Source organism: Cydia pomonella, chromosome 1, assembly GCF_033807575.1.
Source record: "Cydia pomonella isolate Wapato2018A chromosome 1, ilCydPomo1, whole genome shotgun sequence".
Taxonomy (NCBI): domain Eukaryota; kingdom Metazoa; phylum Arthropoda; class Insecta; order Lepidoptera; family Tortricidae; genus Cydia; species Cydia pomonella.
This window is the reverse complement of record NC_084703.1, coordinates 16,629,197-16,648,097: the sequence shown is the minus strand read 5'-3', so window position 1 is coordinate 16,648,097 and position 18,901 is coordinate 16,629,197. Positions and strand designations below refer to the sequence as shown.

Sequence of the window (18,901 nt, the reverse complement as noted above, 5' to 3'; positions counted from 1 at the left end):
GGTAATGTTGATGCTTGCATTCGACCGATTACTAAGACCTCTCTAACTCTTTGCTAGTGCTTACCTAAATATTAAAGATCTTGTTTCAAGTCAAAAATCTTAAGTATCAGACAGTTATGAAACATAGATAAAATAGTCTTAACTATATATAGTCTGGCAAACACAACTTGTCAGTCAGTAAGAACCAGGAAAATTATACTCCTACCTTTCGGTTGCTAGTAGTAGTGTAAGACAAAGACAATATGAGTCTCTCTGTCTGTGTTTGAAATGACACAGTCCTGCTCCTGGGCCAAATTATATCTGATACTAAGGCTTAACGAGAATTGTGATAAAATGACAAAATATGAAGGGGTGTTTCAGAGCGAGAATGTCGCGGCTGGTGCTAGCGCTGGTGGTGGCGGGTGCATCCGCGCAGCTCACCCTGGACGGCGTGCGCTGCGGGCAGCTGCTATGCCAGCAGGACCAGTACTGCTCGCCAGAGACCAACCGCTGCGCGCCCTGCAGCCTTATTTGCAACACCACGCATCACAACTACGACGCAGGGCTTTGTGTCAAGGAATGCCAAGGTTTGTTTCGTCCGCCTACTCAATCAGAAGGTCATGGTCTCCATGTTACTCAAGAAAGTGACAGTAGGTGTTGTGACTACCATATGGCGTCTGACTACCATGCCACCCGGACACAGGAACTTCTTGAAGTTAAATTCGATCGACGTTATCTGAGTCACTTCATTTGAAGATATAAATTGTAACTTCGCGGCATTTATTTCCTTTTTCTCAAAGGACCTTACTTATTTTCTCATGACATGAGTTTCACACAGTCAAACATGTAAACTTTGTGTGGGTCTGAGGAATGGTTGGGTCCCTCCAATTGGTGTGGCTACTTACAAAATGTAATAGTAATAGTTCCCTCAGTATCATAATATAAAAATCAATCAGTGAGAATATAAGTTACAATATTTTTTTGACAGCTTTAAAATCTGGTAATAATTACCGCCGGCGGAAATGGTCTGGCAATGTTGATTATACATGTTTAACAATATTTTCTAAACGTACATAAACATTAGCAATGATAATTGAACATTGAAGAAAAGTTAGTAATATTTTTACCTACCTTTAGCACTTTGTACCGGTCAAATGGCCATCAGGCCAATATAGCAAGTATGCAGACATTAAAATTACATACTAACACTACATTATCCTATGCATTTTAGTCATGAGAAAATAAGTAAGGTCTGGCGGCTCTGGGATCTTGCTCTATTATGAATGAGTAGTTTTATTGAAAGTCTTAGTCTTTCTTATTTTTTGACTAAGTTTTTGGACTTGGAGGAGCAAATTTATTTGATAAACATTAATATGCAACGAATCGTTGTCAACTTGTCAACGACATCTCACCCTTACATGTACAGTCACAGTCAGCAACAGAGGTAGTGGACATGTCTCGACACTGAATTATATGAAGGATAGTTAACCATCTCTTCAGCTGACTGTACACACTTTACATTGTGCGGGAGTTAATCAAGTTTTTAGGGTTTCCTTAGTCAACTAGGAACCTTTATAGTTCCACCATGTACGATTGTCTGCACATGTGACGATTGAGCGAATATGATCATGTGCTTAAGCCGTTTTAGAGTTAACGCAAAAAGTCTTCCCATCTTACTAAAAAGACTTACAATGCTTGTGATGTACCTACATAATACTTACTAATAACAGGTTTGCGACAGACGGGTAACAAGGGAGCCCTACAATGAGCATGGCCCGACATGCTCTTGGCCTTTTTTTATTGTTCTGTCGGCGTAATTTACCTAATGATCTACTGTAACTGAAGGTTTGTTCAGACTACGTTAGTAATTTAGTCGAGTAGTGAGTATTTTAGTGACTAAACGTGTCTGAACACCAAGTGATTAAGTCGAGCGGATCCATTTCATTCTATTTTTTCTGGCGTCCCCTCCCCCCACTACTCTTACTAACTTACTCGACTAAATTACTGTTTTCCAAACCAGCCTTTCATTTTAAAACACTACCTAGATACTTTAGCTCTACCTGTAGTTCGCTCGTCTGTAATGCGAACGTTTTTTGGGCAGCTGATCGGTTTTATTACCTAAATAAAATACTCGCTTTTCGACTTAATTACTAACGTAGCCGAACAAGCCATTAATGATCGACTAATGATCACAGATGAAACCGCTAACGGGCAGACAGTTGACTACCAAACTCTTAACATTTAAATACCAACCGATGTTTTATAATTTCTATCATTTAATTAAAAAAAAAACACACATATTTAGTAAGAAATTAACGGAATGATTTGTATTTAAATGGTTATATTCTAGATTAGGTAGTACACAATACAACAAGTACCTAGTAAATGTGTAACTTGACCCGTGACGCTTGCGCTACTAACATTACGCTAAGTACGTAAAACGGTTTTCATTTAGAATATAAACTGACGTATAAAACTTTTAAGTTAAGCTTGCTGGGAATTTGATTGGCCTACCTAGTAGTAATATTACTTATTTCAAACCAACGCCAAGCGGCCTCAAAACAACTAGATAGGCAAGTAGAAGGATCCCTCTCAAAAGTAGCGAAATATCATAGGTACGGGACTAGGTGCCTTTTCAAAGATTAGAGATGTTCTGCATCACACTGAAGAATTTCTATTCGACTATGGAACGAATCACGAAAAGACAGAGCTATTTGTATTGAAGTAGCAAAAAAAATCGGGTTGCACTCCGGGAGTGCCGGCAGAAGTGAAAACTTGAATATTAACGTTGTGCATTTTTGATATTTTGGAGAAATTGAGTAGCAGTTTTATAAAAAGAGAAACTTCTCTATTATAACTAAGTAAATAAATTTGAGTGTGGAAGATATTTATATAACATATAGAGAGTAATTCATGAGACGTGAGCAGGACTACAGCCTACACAATCAGTAAATGTTAATGAATCGTTCACCATCATATTAAGTAAAACAATCACGCTTCTTTTCTGTTATTTAACTTTTTGGTAAGGAAATATTTGATTATCTCTACAATCATGGACACCCAACAACACAAAGACACAATACAAAACAATTAAGAAATATTAAACCTCTTTAACCTTTATGACAGCACTTTGATTATGAAGAAAATAAAATGTCACACTTGAATGAGATACGATTTTTCAAAAGTAACCCAGCTTCAATGAAATTCACTGGCAATCAACTGTAAGCCATTAAAAAAAAATTGCACGGCACCATGACCACCGAACACTGTCTATGACCGTAATATGATAAGATTCATATACTAGCCATGTCTTATCCAACCTCGACATTGGCAGAATCATCAACACCTTGATTAAGCCATAACACGAAACATTGATTGACGTCACCATGATGTCACGTGTCCGTCTTACGAATTTTCAATCTGACGGTCACGTGACCCCTGGCGCGAGTTTAACATTTATACCCCATCACAAAAAGTGCACAGCGCCGCTAAAGAAGTTTTCACTTCAAAAATTGTTGTAAATTAAAGAAAAGTTGGCCTGTTCAGTAAAAAATCATTTAGTAGGTAGGTGTTCTAATATACCTAATGTAATGTTAAATGCACGATCCCAAGTTAGTCGTAAAAATGATTTATTTATTAATTATTCACCTCGTGAAGTAAAGCTAGATGGGTAAACTTCCAAATTCAACAGCGCTCATCAGCACGTCAGCCGGAGAGTAATTAGATAACGTCAGGTGTAAACAAAATTCCAAGAATGATACCATTTTCCGTGGTGACTTATTGTGTGCGATGAAAATCCTCGTGTCGTGTGATGTGATGACTAATATCTACAAACAATAATAATAAGGACATCTGGCTTTGCAGCATTAGATTGTAGACTTAATCGTGCTAGGCTTAAAGTTGGTTATCGTAGCTCGGCGACGACCCGTGAAACCAGTTTTGTGACCGCAGCCCGCCTACTCTACTCGTATATTTGTACTGTTCTAACTGAATGCGTCGCATTCACTCATTTGGCGCACATTGGACGTTTCAGGTTGAACGGCTGGGCCGACAGAAAAAAGTTCAACTCTTTTTATAATACTATTACTAGCCCAGACTACACCTTGACCACATCTTTGTTCCAATAACAATAAAATAGGTGTTGCTGTGTCGGGGACTTATTGAATTCGTTTGGTGTTAGTAATAAAGCCAAAACAACGATACTAAACGGAATACCTATAACGAAGATTGAAATGTATGTGCAGATAAAAAATATGAATTATGAAATCAAAGCCTATAGGAGTACTGACGAGATAGAAAAACATACAAAATTATCACAGACCAAATTCCACACAGGCGGAGCCGCGGGCACACCAACACTCGTGAATAAAGATAATGTTACGTCTTGCATTTAGTGTCATCAAATAGCGAGAAGTAGGTAAGTATACAATACAGGGTGCTTTTGTTATCATTGACCAAACTCTGAGGGGTATATGAACAACTTATACTATGGGGCAAACTCCAAAATCGCGAAAAAAAATTATCAGTTCTATAGAAAACATTAACATGAATTTAAATTAAATAAATTTGATTCTGATTCACCGAAATGTATGAAACGGAACATAATTTTCGCGATGTTGGGGTTTTATGACCTACATAGGTATTCACTCCTCAGAGTTTGGTCAGTGATAACAAAATCATCCTGTTTATTGTTCTTGCTGTAGGTACACTGTACATCCTTATTTGTCAATTCCTAGACTGCAATAGGGAACTCTTGTCGTGATCCTGGAACACGTAGTATGTCTGTATATAACATGTTACATAGGTACTTAAGTAGGTACCCAAGCTGGAACACCGATCTGACATGTCGACATTGCACTGCAACAAGTGACAATCGAGTTAAAAGTATTTCATTGGTAAAGGGTGCAATGCTACAATGCCCTAGCCGTCACGGTCTGTTGACTGCGACAGGTACCTGCCCACGTGACGCACACACATGCGCAGGCACGTCACCAATGTGTGCTACACATACTGGCGCAATCTCTCGTTACTATGGTGCTACGAGTATCAATTCATTTCATATTATGCAAGCTAAAATACTAAGAAATTGAGTTACTTATTGCATTATTTTCTAGCAAACATTTCGAAACCTGACACAGAGCAAAGTTCTCGTAAAAGCTCTCAAAGCGTGTCTGCTCTAGACTAATAGCTATGTACCTTTAATAATGGACCAAGTAAATAGTTTATTTCGCCATGATCGGTTGTACGGGTTCTTCCCACTACGGTGGCGTGGATTAGTTTCCTTTATAGTTATTTTCAAAACCTGTAGGTCTTGATCTTTTAAATTTCCTGAGACATTTTATGAACCTAAAATATTTACCAAGGCGTCTTAACAGTAATAGAACGCGTCGTTCCGTCGCCTATCGGCCCGATTCGTAGAATGAAGTACGCTAACGATAATTTCTGGTTTATATTTCTGGATATCGTTTGTATGTCGTATAATTGACAGAAGCATCTCGATTCGGGCAACCAATGTCACTTTGACGTTAGAAATATCGTAGATAGATCTTATTGGGATCACAGCGGAATCGAAATAAAACGTTAATTTTGACATGTCGTTTAGTTATCTATCTTTTATAGATCTTTCCAAGATCTTAAACGTGTCTTAATAATTCTTCGAATCGGGCCGTATGATTTGCTTTGTGTTATCTGCTTATCCGCTCTCATGTGCGAGGGTGTTGACCGCGCACCTGTTACCTGCTCTCTGATACTTTAACCTGACAATGTTTACTCGTTTCTTTTGAAATCACTCCTTTTTTTTCTAGTACGTTTTTTGTCCTTTTCTTTTTATCGTGTGCAGGTAAGCATTCTGCCATTTATGAAAAGAATGACAGCAAAAAGTGGAGTTTAGGATAGGATACAGTATGTATAGTTAGTGACACATAGGGTTTGCAATCCGGATCCGAAATGGATGAAATTATCCGGATCTGGACCCAAGAATCTTCCCATACATTTCAGATCCGTCGTGTAAAGCCTATATAGTCACAGACCATAACTTAAACATTAGTATTACCTTACCTTATATTATTTAATAAAGCTTGACTGATAAACATTTCATCTTTTTCAGGTTATCTTTTGGATCTGCGCTACATGCGCCGGTCACAGGAGCCCGAGTCAACTACCGATTATGGCAGTAAGTGAAGCAAATTAATTGTTATATAAATAATAAATAAATAAATTGCTAAATAGGCACGAAGGGTGGGTCTTCCATACGAAATTTAAATTTGTGATTTTTTTCTATTGACAAAGTGGGATTGCCAGAGTATACGTACATACCTGGTAGTCATTATGTCTATCTTTGGAGATGTTCGAAAAACAGACATACCTTAATAGCAAACAGCTATGCAGAAGTTTAATTTGCCTACAACCGAATGTTACAAGTAATGAAATGAAATGAAATGAAATGAAATGAAATATTTATTATGCATAGTTTTAGGTACAGTTTTTATGAATATATATATATACAAAGTATGTACATTGATGGTATCACTAAAACTACCTTACAGGCATGCATAATGTAGGTACAATTGACATATACTTATTGAGCTACTTATAGTCTAGAAATTCATTTATGCTATAAAAACATTTATCTACAAGCCATTTTTTTAAAGCCTTTTTGAATTTGATGAATGGTAAGTCTTTAATCTCATCTGGCGCTTTATTATAAATCTTTATGCACATAACAAATGCATTCTTTGCTACCAGCGACAGCTTTGTTGGAGGTATATATAGTTTGTTCCGATATTGTGGCCGCACAGGATTACGATACACTTCTTTGACTTGCTGGAAAAGGTGGCCATGTTGATACACAAATATGCAAGCGTTAAAAATATAAATAGACGGGAGAGATAAAATATGCTGATTTTTAAAATAAGGTCTACATGAATCTAAGGTATTCAGTCCAAAAACAGCTCTTATACATTTTTTTTGCATGAGAAATGCATCATCAATGTCCGTAGATCTACCCCACGTTATTATTCCATATTGAAGGATTGAGTGGATATAACCGTAGTAGGAGGTAAGAGCCGCATCAATTGAGACTACTTGGCTTATTCTTCTTAAAGCATAGACAAAGCGGTTCATTCTGGAACACAGGTCGGTGATGTGTTCTTTCCAGCTACAAAACCGGTCAAGAGTTACCCCTAAAAATTTAAAACTTGATACTTCATCAATTTTTTTACTATTATAAATAACATCGAGATTTTGTGGTTTCCCCCTATTAGTATAGAATTGCATTAATTTGGTTTTACCTAAATTAACCTTAAGGTTGTTACATTCCAACCACTTTATTGTTCTATTTAAGGTGTCATTAATCAATGCCTCGTAAGTGACTAAACTATCTGCTTTAATAACAATAGTTGTGTCATCAGCAAAAAGATAACATTGTTGTGACAGAATATCTGGTAAATCATTGATGTATAATAGGAACAGTAATGGTCCCATTATACTGCCTTGTGGTACGCCATATTTATTATGCACAAAATTTGATCTGTGTTTAACAATGTATTTACTTTTAGGACAGTATTGAGATATCTCTACGCATTGCATCCTATCCGTCAGATAAGATTTTATCCAATTATTTTGAAGTTGAAGTAATAAAATTCCTTAAGCTAAACTATTTTTTTATTGACTGCTTTGCTGCTTTACTGTAACTGTCTTAAATTGCCATGGACAGGTCCATTCATTGCAATGCTTTTAGTTAAGAAAATCCGTGATTGTTTAATTCCGATGTGCAGAGCGATTGACCTAATTGGAGTTGTTTTATTCGAATTTGATAATATTTCGAAATCGACACATTTTTTTTAAATCTTCCATCTTGGGCATAGGTAGTGAGTAGAGTAGTGAGTGAATAGAGAAAGAACAATTCATATACGCGATCCGCTAATATTATTCAAATTATACTGATTTCAAACGTAAATATATGTACTGTACTTATTGTCCAAACAAATAAATATATTTTTGATGGCCCTATGAATTTGTAATGCCAACCTACATAAATTCTTAGATATTATCTGGGTTTCGGAAACCTTAAGGATTTTTTTATTGTGCTTAGTATTACCCACACAATTAGCTGCATTTGCTTTTAAAGATATGTGATGGATATAGTCTACGTGAATTTACGTCTTAATTTAAGTAGCATAAATATGAAAGTGTATTTTGGAAAATGGTAATAGCATTGGCGAATTGTAGTGCATAAAATAATATTTATTATGTTCATGCAAATCTCAATTTTGATGTATGGAGTTTTAAACAAGCTAATAAATAAATTTACACTTGGATTTAAGAGGATAGTGGACAACCACTTCTGCATACAAACGCAATCCTTATTGTCCTCCCTGGATATTGACATTATGGAAAATATTTTACACAACTTATTGTATATCAATCGTAGTGTCCTTTCGTTTTATTATTTTTAGTTCTATTATTTTTATTATTTTTAGTTCTGTAGTAGTTATAAACTTTCAACAAAATTTAAGGAATTGATTAGTGCTTTAAATTATGTCATTGTTTTTCCATAATGTTACTGGATTTTGTTTGGATACTTCCAGGGAGGAAATTGGGCACTGTGTTTTTATAGAAAAGCGGTCACGTGACTTCGTTCCCTTTAGTGTTAATTCTTTTCGTGACAGAATGTTAAGTTGCTACTAAATGGTAACCCTGGTCCTCTGGTATTTCGCTCATGATACGGGAACGTAATTAAAAGTGTGTGGGTGTTGCTTGTAAGGTGTGGAGCGCCAGGCGCGCGCGGCGCTGATCCTCAGCGGCGTGGCGCTCGCTGTGTTGCTACTGGCGCTGGTGCTCATTTGCCGTGCCAAATTTTCCTGGCGGTATATTAAACAAAAGTTCCAGCCTTCAAAGGTGAGTCCCTGCCTCCTTTTCATACAAATAGGACGAGTATTTACGGACGTTTTGTTTCTCGTAATTAGATTGCTTGATACTTCGCGGGGTGAGAATACGTTTGTGCCATATTCCACATAGCATTGGTTAAGAGAGCGAAATGAAACAAAAAAAAATACGTGTATACATATGTAGGAGCCACTATGCATATGTTCACGTCTAGTCAGACCAGACCATTTTTTGACGTTCATCCGTTAAATAATAATATTTAATGCTAAGTAATGCTAATGTAGTTAAATTTCACATGAAAATATTCTGTACAAGAATTAAAACAGTGTGCAATGTACAATAAATAGTGTGCGTGTGCGTGTGCGTAGATAGGTCTTTACTAAGTCTTAGTAAATTTAGTGTGTAAGCTCGGGGGCAGCATGCTCGAGTTACCGTAGGAAACACGACGACGGTGAGAGTGAAGCGTGACCGAACTTATACATAAATAGAAGTAAAATCAATTCGATTTCAAGAGATAAACTACTTTAGGTAGTCATACAACTTGGCGTTGTTTGTGAAAATTCACGGCACACAACTTTTTTAATGTTGCAAGAATTGTTCCGTTTCCTTTCTGAATCCTGACATCAACAGCACTAAAGTCACTGAACAGAAAAAATATTTAAACTTCTTTCAGAATCGAGTAAAGCAGTATCCCGCGACGGGACTCACCCATCACAACCCTCATGCGGAAATGCCGAAACCGAAACCAGAACTTAAATTAGATATACCGAATCCTGAACCCTTAAAACGGCCGCAGCCCCTAAACGCGCGAGACCTGGAGACCAGGACCTCGCAGACCGAAAAGAGCCAGGGAGCCACGACCCCCAAGACGATGAGCACGGCGCTGAGCAATCGGCACCCCGCCGAGGACACCACCTTGGATTTCTCGTACGACAACATGGCCATGAACGTCACTCCTCCCGAGCGCGCCGCAACCAGTCACAAGTTTTAATGCTCAGCGGTTGGCACCAGATTGGAGACTATTTAATCTAACTATTAAAAATATTTAGTAATCTCTTTGTATCAACATACGACACGTATCTGAGCGACTTTAGTCATCGTCTACTTTAAAACCTAGATTCCTTCGATAGTTGTAACTTGCACCGAGCACGTAGGTACTATTTAAGATAAATCAACAGTCGAAGCATTTCGGTAGTGCTTAGCCCTTCGTAGTGCAGCTCAAGTATTGATTTTGAGATTATTGTGTGTGTATCCTATTTTTTCGATACTAAGAAAAAAATACGGATGGAGGAATACATACATCGTTTTCTTGTTAATTAGGTAGGTAATACCTTACGGAAGACTTCATTTATCAAGATTTGATTAAAAATCTTGTTCTTAACTAGGATCTTATCAATAAGAATATCATAAAGATCATAAATAGGACCAAATTAAATGGAAATATGGATACGAGAGCAATAAAAATAAATTAGTAACATTCATAAATGGTAAATTTTGTTCTTTGAGAATCTTCATAAGAGTTGTATGGTCTCGTAAATCTCCTGTAGCATCTCATTGTAAGTACTTAATGTATAAACTTTATAGAACTATTATTATAATATTTTATACTTGTATTAGTTATTATATGGTTAGGGATGGCTGCGCTTTGCTCAAGTCATTGCTTATTGTACATAGTATCTTGGTATTATAATAAATGGACAGCAGGAGTTAAGATAGTCCAAATCTGGTTGTTTTGGGTACATGCACCTACGTTAAGTAGTTCCCAGCATTCTGATACCTTGGTAAATGAGGGGGATATACTTATAGTTAGAAGTAAAGAATTTTTCTTCAATTTCTTATGCTTTTTAAAATACGTACATCGAACTACAAAACTGCATGGACTTTACTTTAGGAATGAATTCATTTATAAAGCGGGAATGCAAATTTGCGGCTGGGTGTAAAATGTACATGTAGTATGTGCACAAATAAAATAATATCATTCTAATATTGGATAATTTGTAAATCGATTACACCATTTTACTTTTTTGACGAAGTGGCTGTAGATTTTGAAGAAATTTCTAATTGTATAGTATTTTCAGTTTCATACTTCTATCTGATAAGCGAAAACACCTTCGAAATCTCTTGGCACTTTTATAAAAGTGTCTAGGAAAGTGATTCTAAAGAAACATTGACCCTATTACGACCTCGATAGTAATAATTCTCTATATATTTCAGTTATCTTGTTTTAAATATTTTATGTGTATTAGAGCGAGTTCGACTCGGGTTAAGCATTCAGCATGGCTGAAGTAGTTTTGCTTAGTAAATGTTCGTTGTATGTGTTGGACCGTTATAAATAGTTGCTTACTGTGTATCCTGTTAAGTTTTTGAATTTAGAAGTTTTTTAGGCTTGTGTGGCTTGGGTGCTTTTTCATATATTAATACTTTGTTAGTGAACATAACCATTCTTGTATTTGGTCTCTTATCGGATTCGTGGTCATGTATTTGATAAGGCCAAAGTGGTTGATTTATGTTTATAGGGTTCCACCTAAACTAGTCGGTAGTGACCCTGCTTACTAAGCACGAGGTCCCGGGTTCGAACCCTGTAAGGGCATTTATTTGTGTATTTAGCACATATATTTGTTCCTGAGTTATGGATGTTTTCTCTGTATATATTATATATGTAATATATATGTATATGTATATATATATATATGTATATAAATACCTATAAATAATATTTGGAATGTTTGCCTAAAGTACGAATCAGCAGTCAAAGATGAATGAAAGAAGTTCAAATAATGAATAGTGGAAGACATTCCTGCCACTTAAAAGAGGTTCCCTCGAAATTAACGAAAACATCTACATGTTGTATGTATATTTGCAGAAATGATTGAATGAGATAACTGGTGGACCACTAAAGTGTTATTTTTAATACTGATTGACTACTTGGCATTGCGGCTGCAAAATTATGTGGAAAGTGTCTGCTACATTTTTTACACCAATAGTCGTGAGAAGTGACAGCAAAAAAAGTTACTTACTCATGTCGTAAGTACCCAATGACGTTGAGAATTTTTATTTGATACCTAAAGAATCATCAATCAGCGAATATAAATAGAGAACTAGAAAACAGGACTGCAACTTAAATGAGTTCCTATCTGGATAATAAATTAGTAATGTTCTCAATCAAAAGGTACCAAAATTTCATAGTCGAAAAGGACACTTTCACAATAAAATTTACAGATGCTGTCACCATCATATAATCGATATGAACATTTTACCTAAACGTGTACTTGTACCTTTTCCTGGGAAAATAGTTTTTTTTCTAAGAGAACTAATGCAAAATGTTTACAAAATATGAGCTATGCAAGGAGAAAATAAATATCAATGAGGTTATAGGCACTTTTGACGTATATCCGGAGGATTCAAATCCGTCAGAGAAATGTATATCCTAAATTGGTAGTGACATGTCACAAAAATCATTCACAGACGAAAGCGTTGTCCACCGCTATCTGCTGTAGTGCCACGAGGCTATTTATTTGACTAACGAGCAGAGCGACGGTTTTAATGTCGGTCCATCCACCAAACGGAAGGTTGAGTAATACCGTCATTTAGCCAACGGAGCGGTTCACTATGCATGCCAAAAGTCTTTATGAATGTATTATTTAAAACATTGCTTGTTCGCTCTTCGTTTAACTTGGACTTAACTTTGTTAACATAATAATACAATGTTATACCGTCAAACAATATTGAAGTACCTATTATTACAAAACATAACAAACCTTATTAAGACAGAAACATTTACTAATCGCTCAAGCTTATTTATTGCACACAGGAACGTTTTTATTATTATGAGTAGGATATGTGAGTACTACAATCGTATATTATATTAAAAAATCACTCAACTCTCACTAGTTTCAACATTCTATTTCACGAATAGGTATCTTTATCATGACACTGACACCTCATTCTCTACAACGAACATGGTTATCTGTACCCCTAGTGTAACTTTGATCGACATCATAACGTGACGAACGCGTTTGCGTTAAGTGTCATTTTGTATAGGATTTTGAGTTTCCAAAACGTCCCGCTTGGCGCGCTCTTTCGAAATTCAATACAAAATGAGACTAAACGCAAACGCGTACGTCACGTTTGGAAATCGAATTTATTTACACTAGGGGTACTGAAGTGGAAAATATACGAATATATCCGAGTGGGATAGCCAACTTTAGATCAGAAGGATCACTCTTTATCAAAACCGGTACAAATACCCTATCTCTTTCCCTAAAGTAGAGTCTACCAACACTAACTTTGCAGCAAAGCGAGGAACTGTCATTATAAATGTCAAATTTTCATAGAAATTTGGTATGTATTATCGAGGACATTGCCAGCGGGTCCCTTTCTTTCGCATAATTATCGAAAGTCATATTATCATTAGTCATAATTATGACTTAAAACTTTATGGGAAACAATAGAGACCCCATTGCCAGACTTTGTCATTGCAATGAGAATGGTGTTCAGAGTTAGCTTGGTCCGATTCTAATATAAGTTTCACACTTGATAAAATAATAATGTCTAAAAACTAAGAACATAAAGGGTATAGCAGGATAACCTAAGAAAAATTGTCTTGATGCCTTTTGAGGAGGTAATACCCTGCACAAAGTTTCATCCCTCTGTTCTTTCTGGGCTAGGTCAATGAAACTTGTATGATGTAGAATATAAATTTGTTCATGTTTGAAAAAAAAAATGGTGTATGTACCAAGAGCCAAATTTGTTATACAGATTGATTATTTTTTATTTATTTTACAAGAATTTAAATGGTTAGGGGGGTCATATTTTTTCAACATATAGCATTTAGCCTCATTAATATTTGTACAAAATTTGAAATTCGTCACTTTCATAGTTTAGGAAAAAATAAATAAAACAGTTTTGGGGTTAATCGGGTGATTTTACCCCCAGGGGGTAACAGAGGGATAAAACTTAGTGCAGGGTATTACCTCCTCAAAAGGCATCGTTTGATTATAGTTTCGATCCAAAAACGCTGGGGATAATTTTTCTTAGGTTATCCTGCTATACCCTTTATGTAATGTGGATGTGGTCAGTGGTTACCCTTTCCATTATCTTATCAGCCTTTCTACGCAAGTGTTGGTCCCACCAAGATGGCCAATTTATCCACAAACTGAAACCAGCGTCAGTAGGTCACATTACAGCGGTCTCTTTATTTATATAACCATTCATAGCTGACAGTTTCCTAACTACTCCAAACGAGCAGTAAACGAACCTTATACAATATATAGACACATATGTATACAATCTATGCTTATTTTTCTTTAAAACCACTTTAAGTCTAGATTACGTACCTAACACATACAAATTATTATAAAATTTTCTTTATGAAGTTTTATGATTTGTACAGTACTTAACTTAGTTTTAAAATAAGGACCGTCCATACATTACATTCCATTAGATTAGTAATTAGGTTAAGCATACAATGTTTTTTAAGTGAGTAGGCTATCAAATGAATTGACTTTTAAGAGATAACAAAATATGTTTACTGAAGTGGAATACCTGATTCAGCGCAGATTAATGTCCCGTATAAACCTATTAAATTTGCTCTTGAATAGGACGTCGATGTTATTAGCTTTCGCTTGCTAACTTGGTAATCCGATCCAATCATTTGCTCCCGCTTGTTGAATATTAGTAACAGATAGATAGTGCCCTAGTTCAACGTCAAATACTTATATTAAGGGGTCATGCAATGAATAACTATAGGTATAGTGTACCATATAATGCACAATAATTAAAATGCATAGCCTGAGTGTTAGCCAAATGCAAGATATGAGCTGCCACCTTAATAAGTAATTACATCGGTCAGGAATTGAGGAAAAACCGGGTTTTGCAAGAAGAAAGATTATTCCGTTTTCCATCGTCTTGCAACTCTTGTAATCGGCAATAGCTTATGACTTATTTGTGATAGTTCGTATGTGTCTCCTCTGACCTATTATAGAGCAAGATCCCAGAGCCGCCAGACCTTACTTATTTTCTCATGCATAAAATGTACGGGATAATATGTACTTTTAATGTTTGCATACTTGCTATATTGGCCCGACGGCCATTTGTCCGATACAAGGTACTAAACTTAGGTAAAAATATTACTATCTTTTCTTAAATTCTCATGCCTGATTTTTATTTATGTTTTAGAAAATATTGTTAAAAATTTATACTCAACAATGCCCGACCATTTTCGCCGCAAGTAACTATTAACAGACGCTTTAAAACTGTCAAAAAATATTGTAACTTTGCTTTCATTCTCACTCTTGATTTTATATATGATACTGAGGGCACTATTGCTATTACATTTTATAAGTAGTGACACCAATTGGAGGGACCCCAACCAACCCCCAAACCCACATAAAGTTTATATTTGTATTTATGTAAAACTTTATGTGGGTCTGGGGGATGGTTAGGCCCCTGCAATTGGTCTGGCTACTTTCAAAATGGTTTGTAATAGTTCCCTGAGTATCATATATAACAATCAAGATTGAGAATATAAGTAAAATTACGATATTTTTTTAAAAGTTTTAAAGCATCTGGTAATAGTTATCGTCGACGGAAAAGGTCTGGCAATGTTGATTATAAATTTTTAACAATGTTTTCTAAAACATACATAAAAATCAGCCATGAGAATATTGAGAAAAGTTAGTAATATTTTTACCTAACTTTAGCACCTTGTACCGGACAAATGGCCGTCGGGCCAATATAGCAAGTATGCAGACATTAAAAGTATATACTAACACTATATTATCCCATACATTTTATTCATGAGAAAATCAGTAAGGTCTGGCGGCTCTGGGATCTTGGACTATTATACTAGAGTAAAAGCTACATAATCATGTGATACCTATGCAAGTGAAAAAATAGTGACTCTGACGAGTCTTAATAATAAACCCACTGTTTTGGTTGGCCAAACAGTTGATTATTAGTATGGTTGTAGTTTAGTTATTTTGTACTCGTTATTGAACCCTTGTGGCAATACGTACTTAAGCATTGATTGTAAAAAAATATATAAATTAATAGTATTTTGTTAATATTAAACCTAGGGTAAGTATTAAGAAAAATATTTAGTTTCAATCACTATCTTCATCTATTTCTCAGTGAAATCTCTATAGATTGCACCTATGTACTCCCCTATATAACTACGACTCCTTGGATGGATTGTCATTGGGGTCTTTGATGTGACGTCTCTCAGACAATTAAGGAAATGAGAATAGTCCACAGAATAAAATCACAATGACATTTGCCTTCGAGAAATATATTTTAGTGACTGAATCTAGATCTTGATATCATCCTATAGAATGCGACGAATTATTCATATCATGTAATAAAACTAGGCACTTATTTAAATTTATAAATAGCGGTAGGATAGTGTAATTCGTAGCTACTTATTTAACAAGTATTTTGATATTCATAATTAGTGTCTATTTAATAATTTGTACATTTGTCGCCCTCAGGAAGTCCGTCCAATAATTAAGACTAATGACAATCAATCACAGTCGATTGATAGTCCTTGATATGTAATTTTACAAATATACATATCTTATTTAAGTCACGTTTTAATGTAAAGTTAGGTACCTATATATTAATTAATACTTGTAATAAATGTTTAATTATAATATTTTAGTTTCAATGAAAACATCTCAATTCAACTTATCGGTATTACTAATAATCCATCCAGCCATGTTTTCGATGATTTTTCTTCTTGGGATAATACTCGTATTCGTCGAGAAGTTTTTGCAGCCTTCTCCTTATCATTTTCTGTTTATGTTTCTCCAGTAGCTCTGAATATGCGTCCGAGAATGGCAGAATGTTTATTGCTCCGTCAGGAGATACTAGACCCTCCACACCTGGAACTAAGCCTCTTTGAATCGCGGGTATACCTGGTCCCGGCAGTAAATTTAGTGGGTATGCTGGAGACCCCATGGGCAAAGGTGCGGGTGCAGCGTACGCTGGAAGAGGCATTAGTCCTGGCATCGGTAGAGGCACAGCTGGAGGCCCTGGCATTGGTAAATACATCGGCATTGGCACGGGTAGTGGCATTGGCGGCGGAGGCAACGGCATCGGCATAGGTAGCGGCATTGGCGGCGGAGGCAACGGTATCGGCGGCAACGGCATCGGCGGCAAAGGCAACGGTATCGGCGGCAAAGGCAATGGCATTGGGTCTGGTTGTGGTTCAGGTATGAGCTTAGCTGGTGGCGGTGCGGCATTCGATTTTGGAGCGTAGCAGTAATCAGGAATTCTTCTAGGGTACCAGTAAAGTGGCTTGCAAGGATCTTCGCCCCTCAACTGAGATGTAGATGGAACCAGATTGAGGGGGTCCATGTAAGTTAAACCAACTATGGAACATGATACTACTTTCACCAAAACAGTCAAAGATGCAATCTAAAAATTAAATTACCTTTTTAATTATATATTTTAATAACTAATATAATAATGTAGGGCGTATATTAGTATAGCAAAGTAAATACGTATTACGCCTTACGATGTGTACCTACAGGTTTCATCTTTGCTTAATGTTGGGCTTAAAGGTCACTTTTGCGGTTGATTATATTCATATTTTTTTTTCAATATTATATTATAGCTTTTTCGTCAGTGTTTATTATGTATTCATGTAGACGACGACGCTTGCCCTGACAGGTAGGCCCATATCTTTTCGTACTATACTATTTACGTTTCCTCACCTTACCAGCACGGTCCATGGCTATTGTGAAACCACAACAAAGCACGTCTGCGGTACTACAATAGAAGCGGGCTCTTTTTAAACTATTTTTAAGTATGCACAATGTACTATGTAGACTGAAAGTACGTTTGTTTTCCCTTATATAACAGGTGAATGAATGAGGAAAAAACGGAAAACACACCTAGACGTTTTGACAGCCTCCAAGCCTAGTCGATAGTGACCCTGCCTATGAAGCAGCAGGTCCCACCGGGTTCAAATACTGATAAGGGTAATTTATGTGTTTACCACAAGTATTCGTTCTTGAGTTATGGAAGTTTTCTATGTAATTATTGATAATTTATATATAATTCTTTGCATGTTTCCTGGACTTATCTAAGGCCTTCGACCTCGTTTCATATAAAATCCTATGACAAAAAGTTGAGGAAATAGCATGCTGAGGACGTTGGCCGTGAGACTCGACCGCCCGCTTACTAAATACTGGGTCGTTGTGTTGATTGGGAGGGATAAATAGCCTCATGGTTAGGTGGTTAGGCATGGATTAGTTTGTAGTTAACATAGATAATAAGATAGATATTAAGATTTTTTACTAAAAGCGCTATGGATTTTTAATGGTCTGGAATAAACAATTTTTATTTATTTTATTTATTTATATCAGGGCTACCGTCAGAGGTAATTTCCCTCCTGAAATACTGGTACTATAGCCAGAAAAATTGTGTGAAATGGGCAGGTGTTCTCTCGGAGGAGTACAGGTTAGAGTGCGGATTGATAGAGAAGTTGAGCGACACCAACGTCAGGTGTTCGGTTGATGGAGTTTGTATTAACAATATCAGCTATGCAGACGACATGGTGCTACTCACGCCATCTTTCGGCACATTGCAAAACTTGCTCGGTGTTTGAAAGAGGTATCCAGTGGATCATGGGCTCAGATATAATGCTAACACGTACGAGGCAGTGCCACCAATTACTTGTATGTGGCACTCATTTGAGCCGAGGGCCACCGGGTCACTGAAGACCTCTCTGATAATATGGACATAGAGAGGGAGAGAAGGGCGCTGTCCGTCCGCTGCAATATGTTGGTTTGGGGATTTGCAAAGTGTATTAGAGAACTAAAGCTAACGCTCTTTCGGGCATACGGCCAGTGCTTTTACACCTGCAATCTCTGGGTCAATTATGCGCGGAGGACGTACTTCGTGTGCAATATAATAACGCATTTAGAACATTGCTGGGCTTCACCGGAAGTGCAGCGCTTCGGGCATGTTTACAGAGGCGGGGGTTGATGGTTTTCATGCGATCATGAGATCCTCATTGTGCGAAAGGGTGCGG

General features: G+C 36.6%; 2 protein-coding genes across 4 annotated transcripts in view; one reads left to right on the top strand and one right to left on the bottom strand.

Moving 5' to 3' along the window:
* LOC133516923 (protein grindelwald) overlaps positions 1–16,514 on the top strand; it is a 28,019-nt gene extending 11,505 nt beyond the window's left edge. For both annotated transcript variants that reach the window (XM_061849977.1, XM_061849986.1), the window contains exons 2-5: positions 361–566; positions 6,086–6,151; positions 8,744–8,877; positions 9,539–16,514. In XM_061849977.1, the coding sequence (XP_061705961.1) occupies positions 368–566; positions 6,086–6,151; positions 8,744–8,877; positions 9,539–9,856 (717 nt within the window). In that variant the 5' untranslated portion in view covers positions 361–367 and the 3' untranslated portion in view covers positions 9,857–16,514. The remainder of the gene's footprint in view (positions 1–360; positions 567–6,085; positions 6,152–8,743; positions 8,878–9,538) is intronic.
* Positions 16,133–17,992, bottom strand: LOC133516912 (formin-2-like). Of its 2 annotated transcripts, none has more exons than XM_061849955.1 (2): positions 17,580–17,992; positions 16,133–17,280 (listed from the first exon to the last, which is right to left on the bottom strand). In XM_061849955.1, exons 1-2 carry the CDS (start codon positions 17,595–17,597, stop codon positions 16,561–16,563), a joined length of 738 nt encoding a protein of 245 aa, XP_061705939.1. In that variant the 5' UTR covers positions 17,598–17,992; the 3' UTR covers positions 16,133–16,560. The 2 variants fall into 2 exon arrangements, with proteins under 2 accessions (XP_061705939.1, XP_061705946.1); XM_061849962.1 differs by having other exon boundaries at positions 17,394–17,609.
* Between the last annotated feature and the right edge of the window lie 909 nt (positions 17,993–18,901).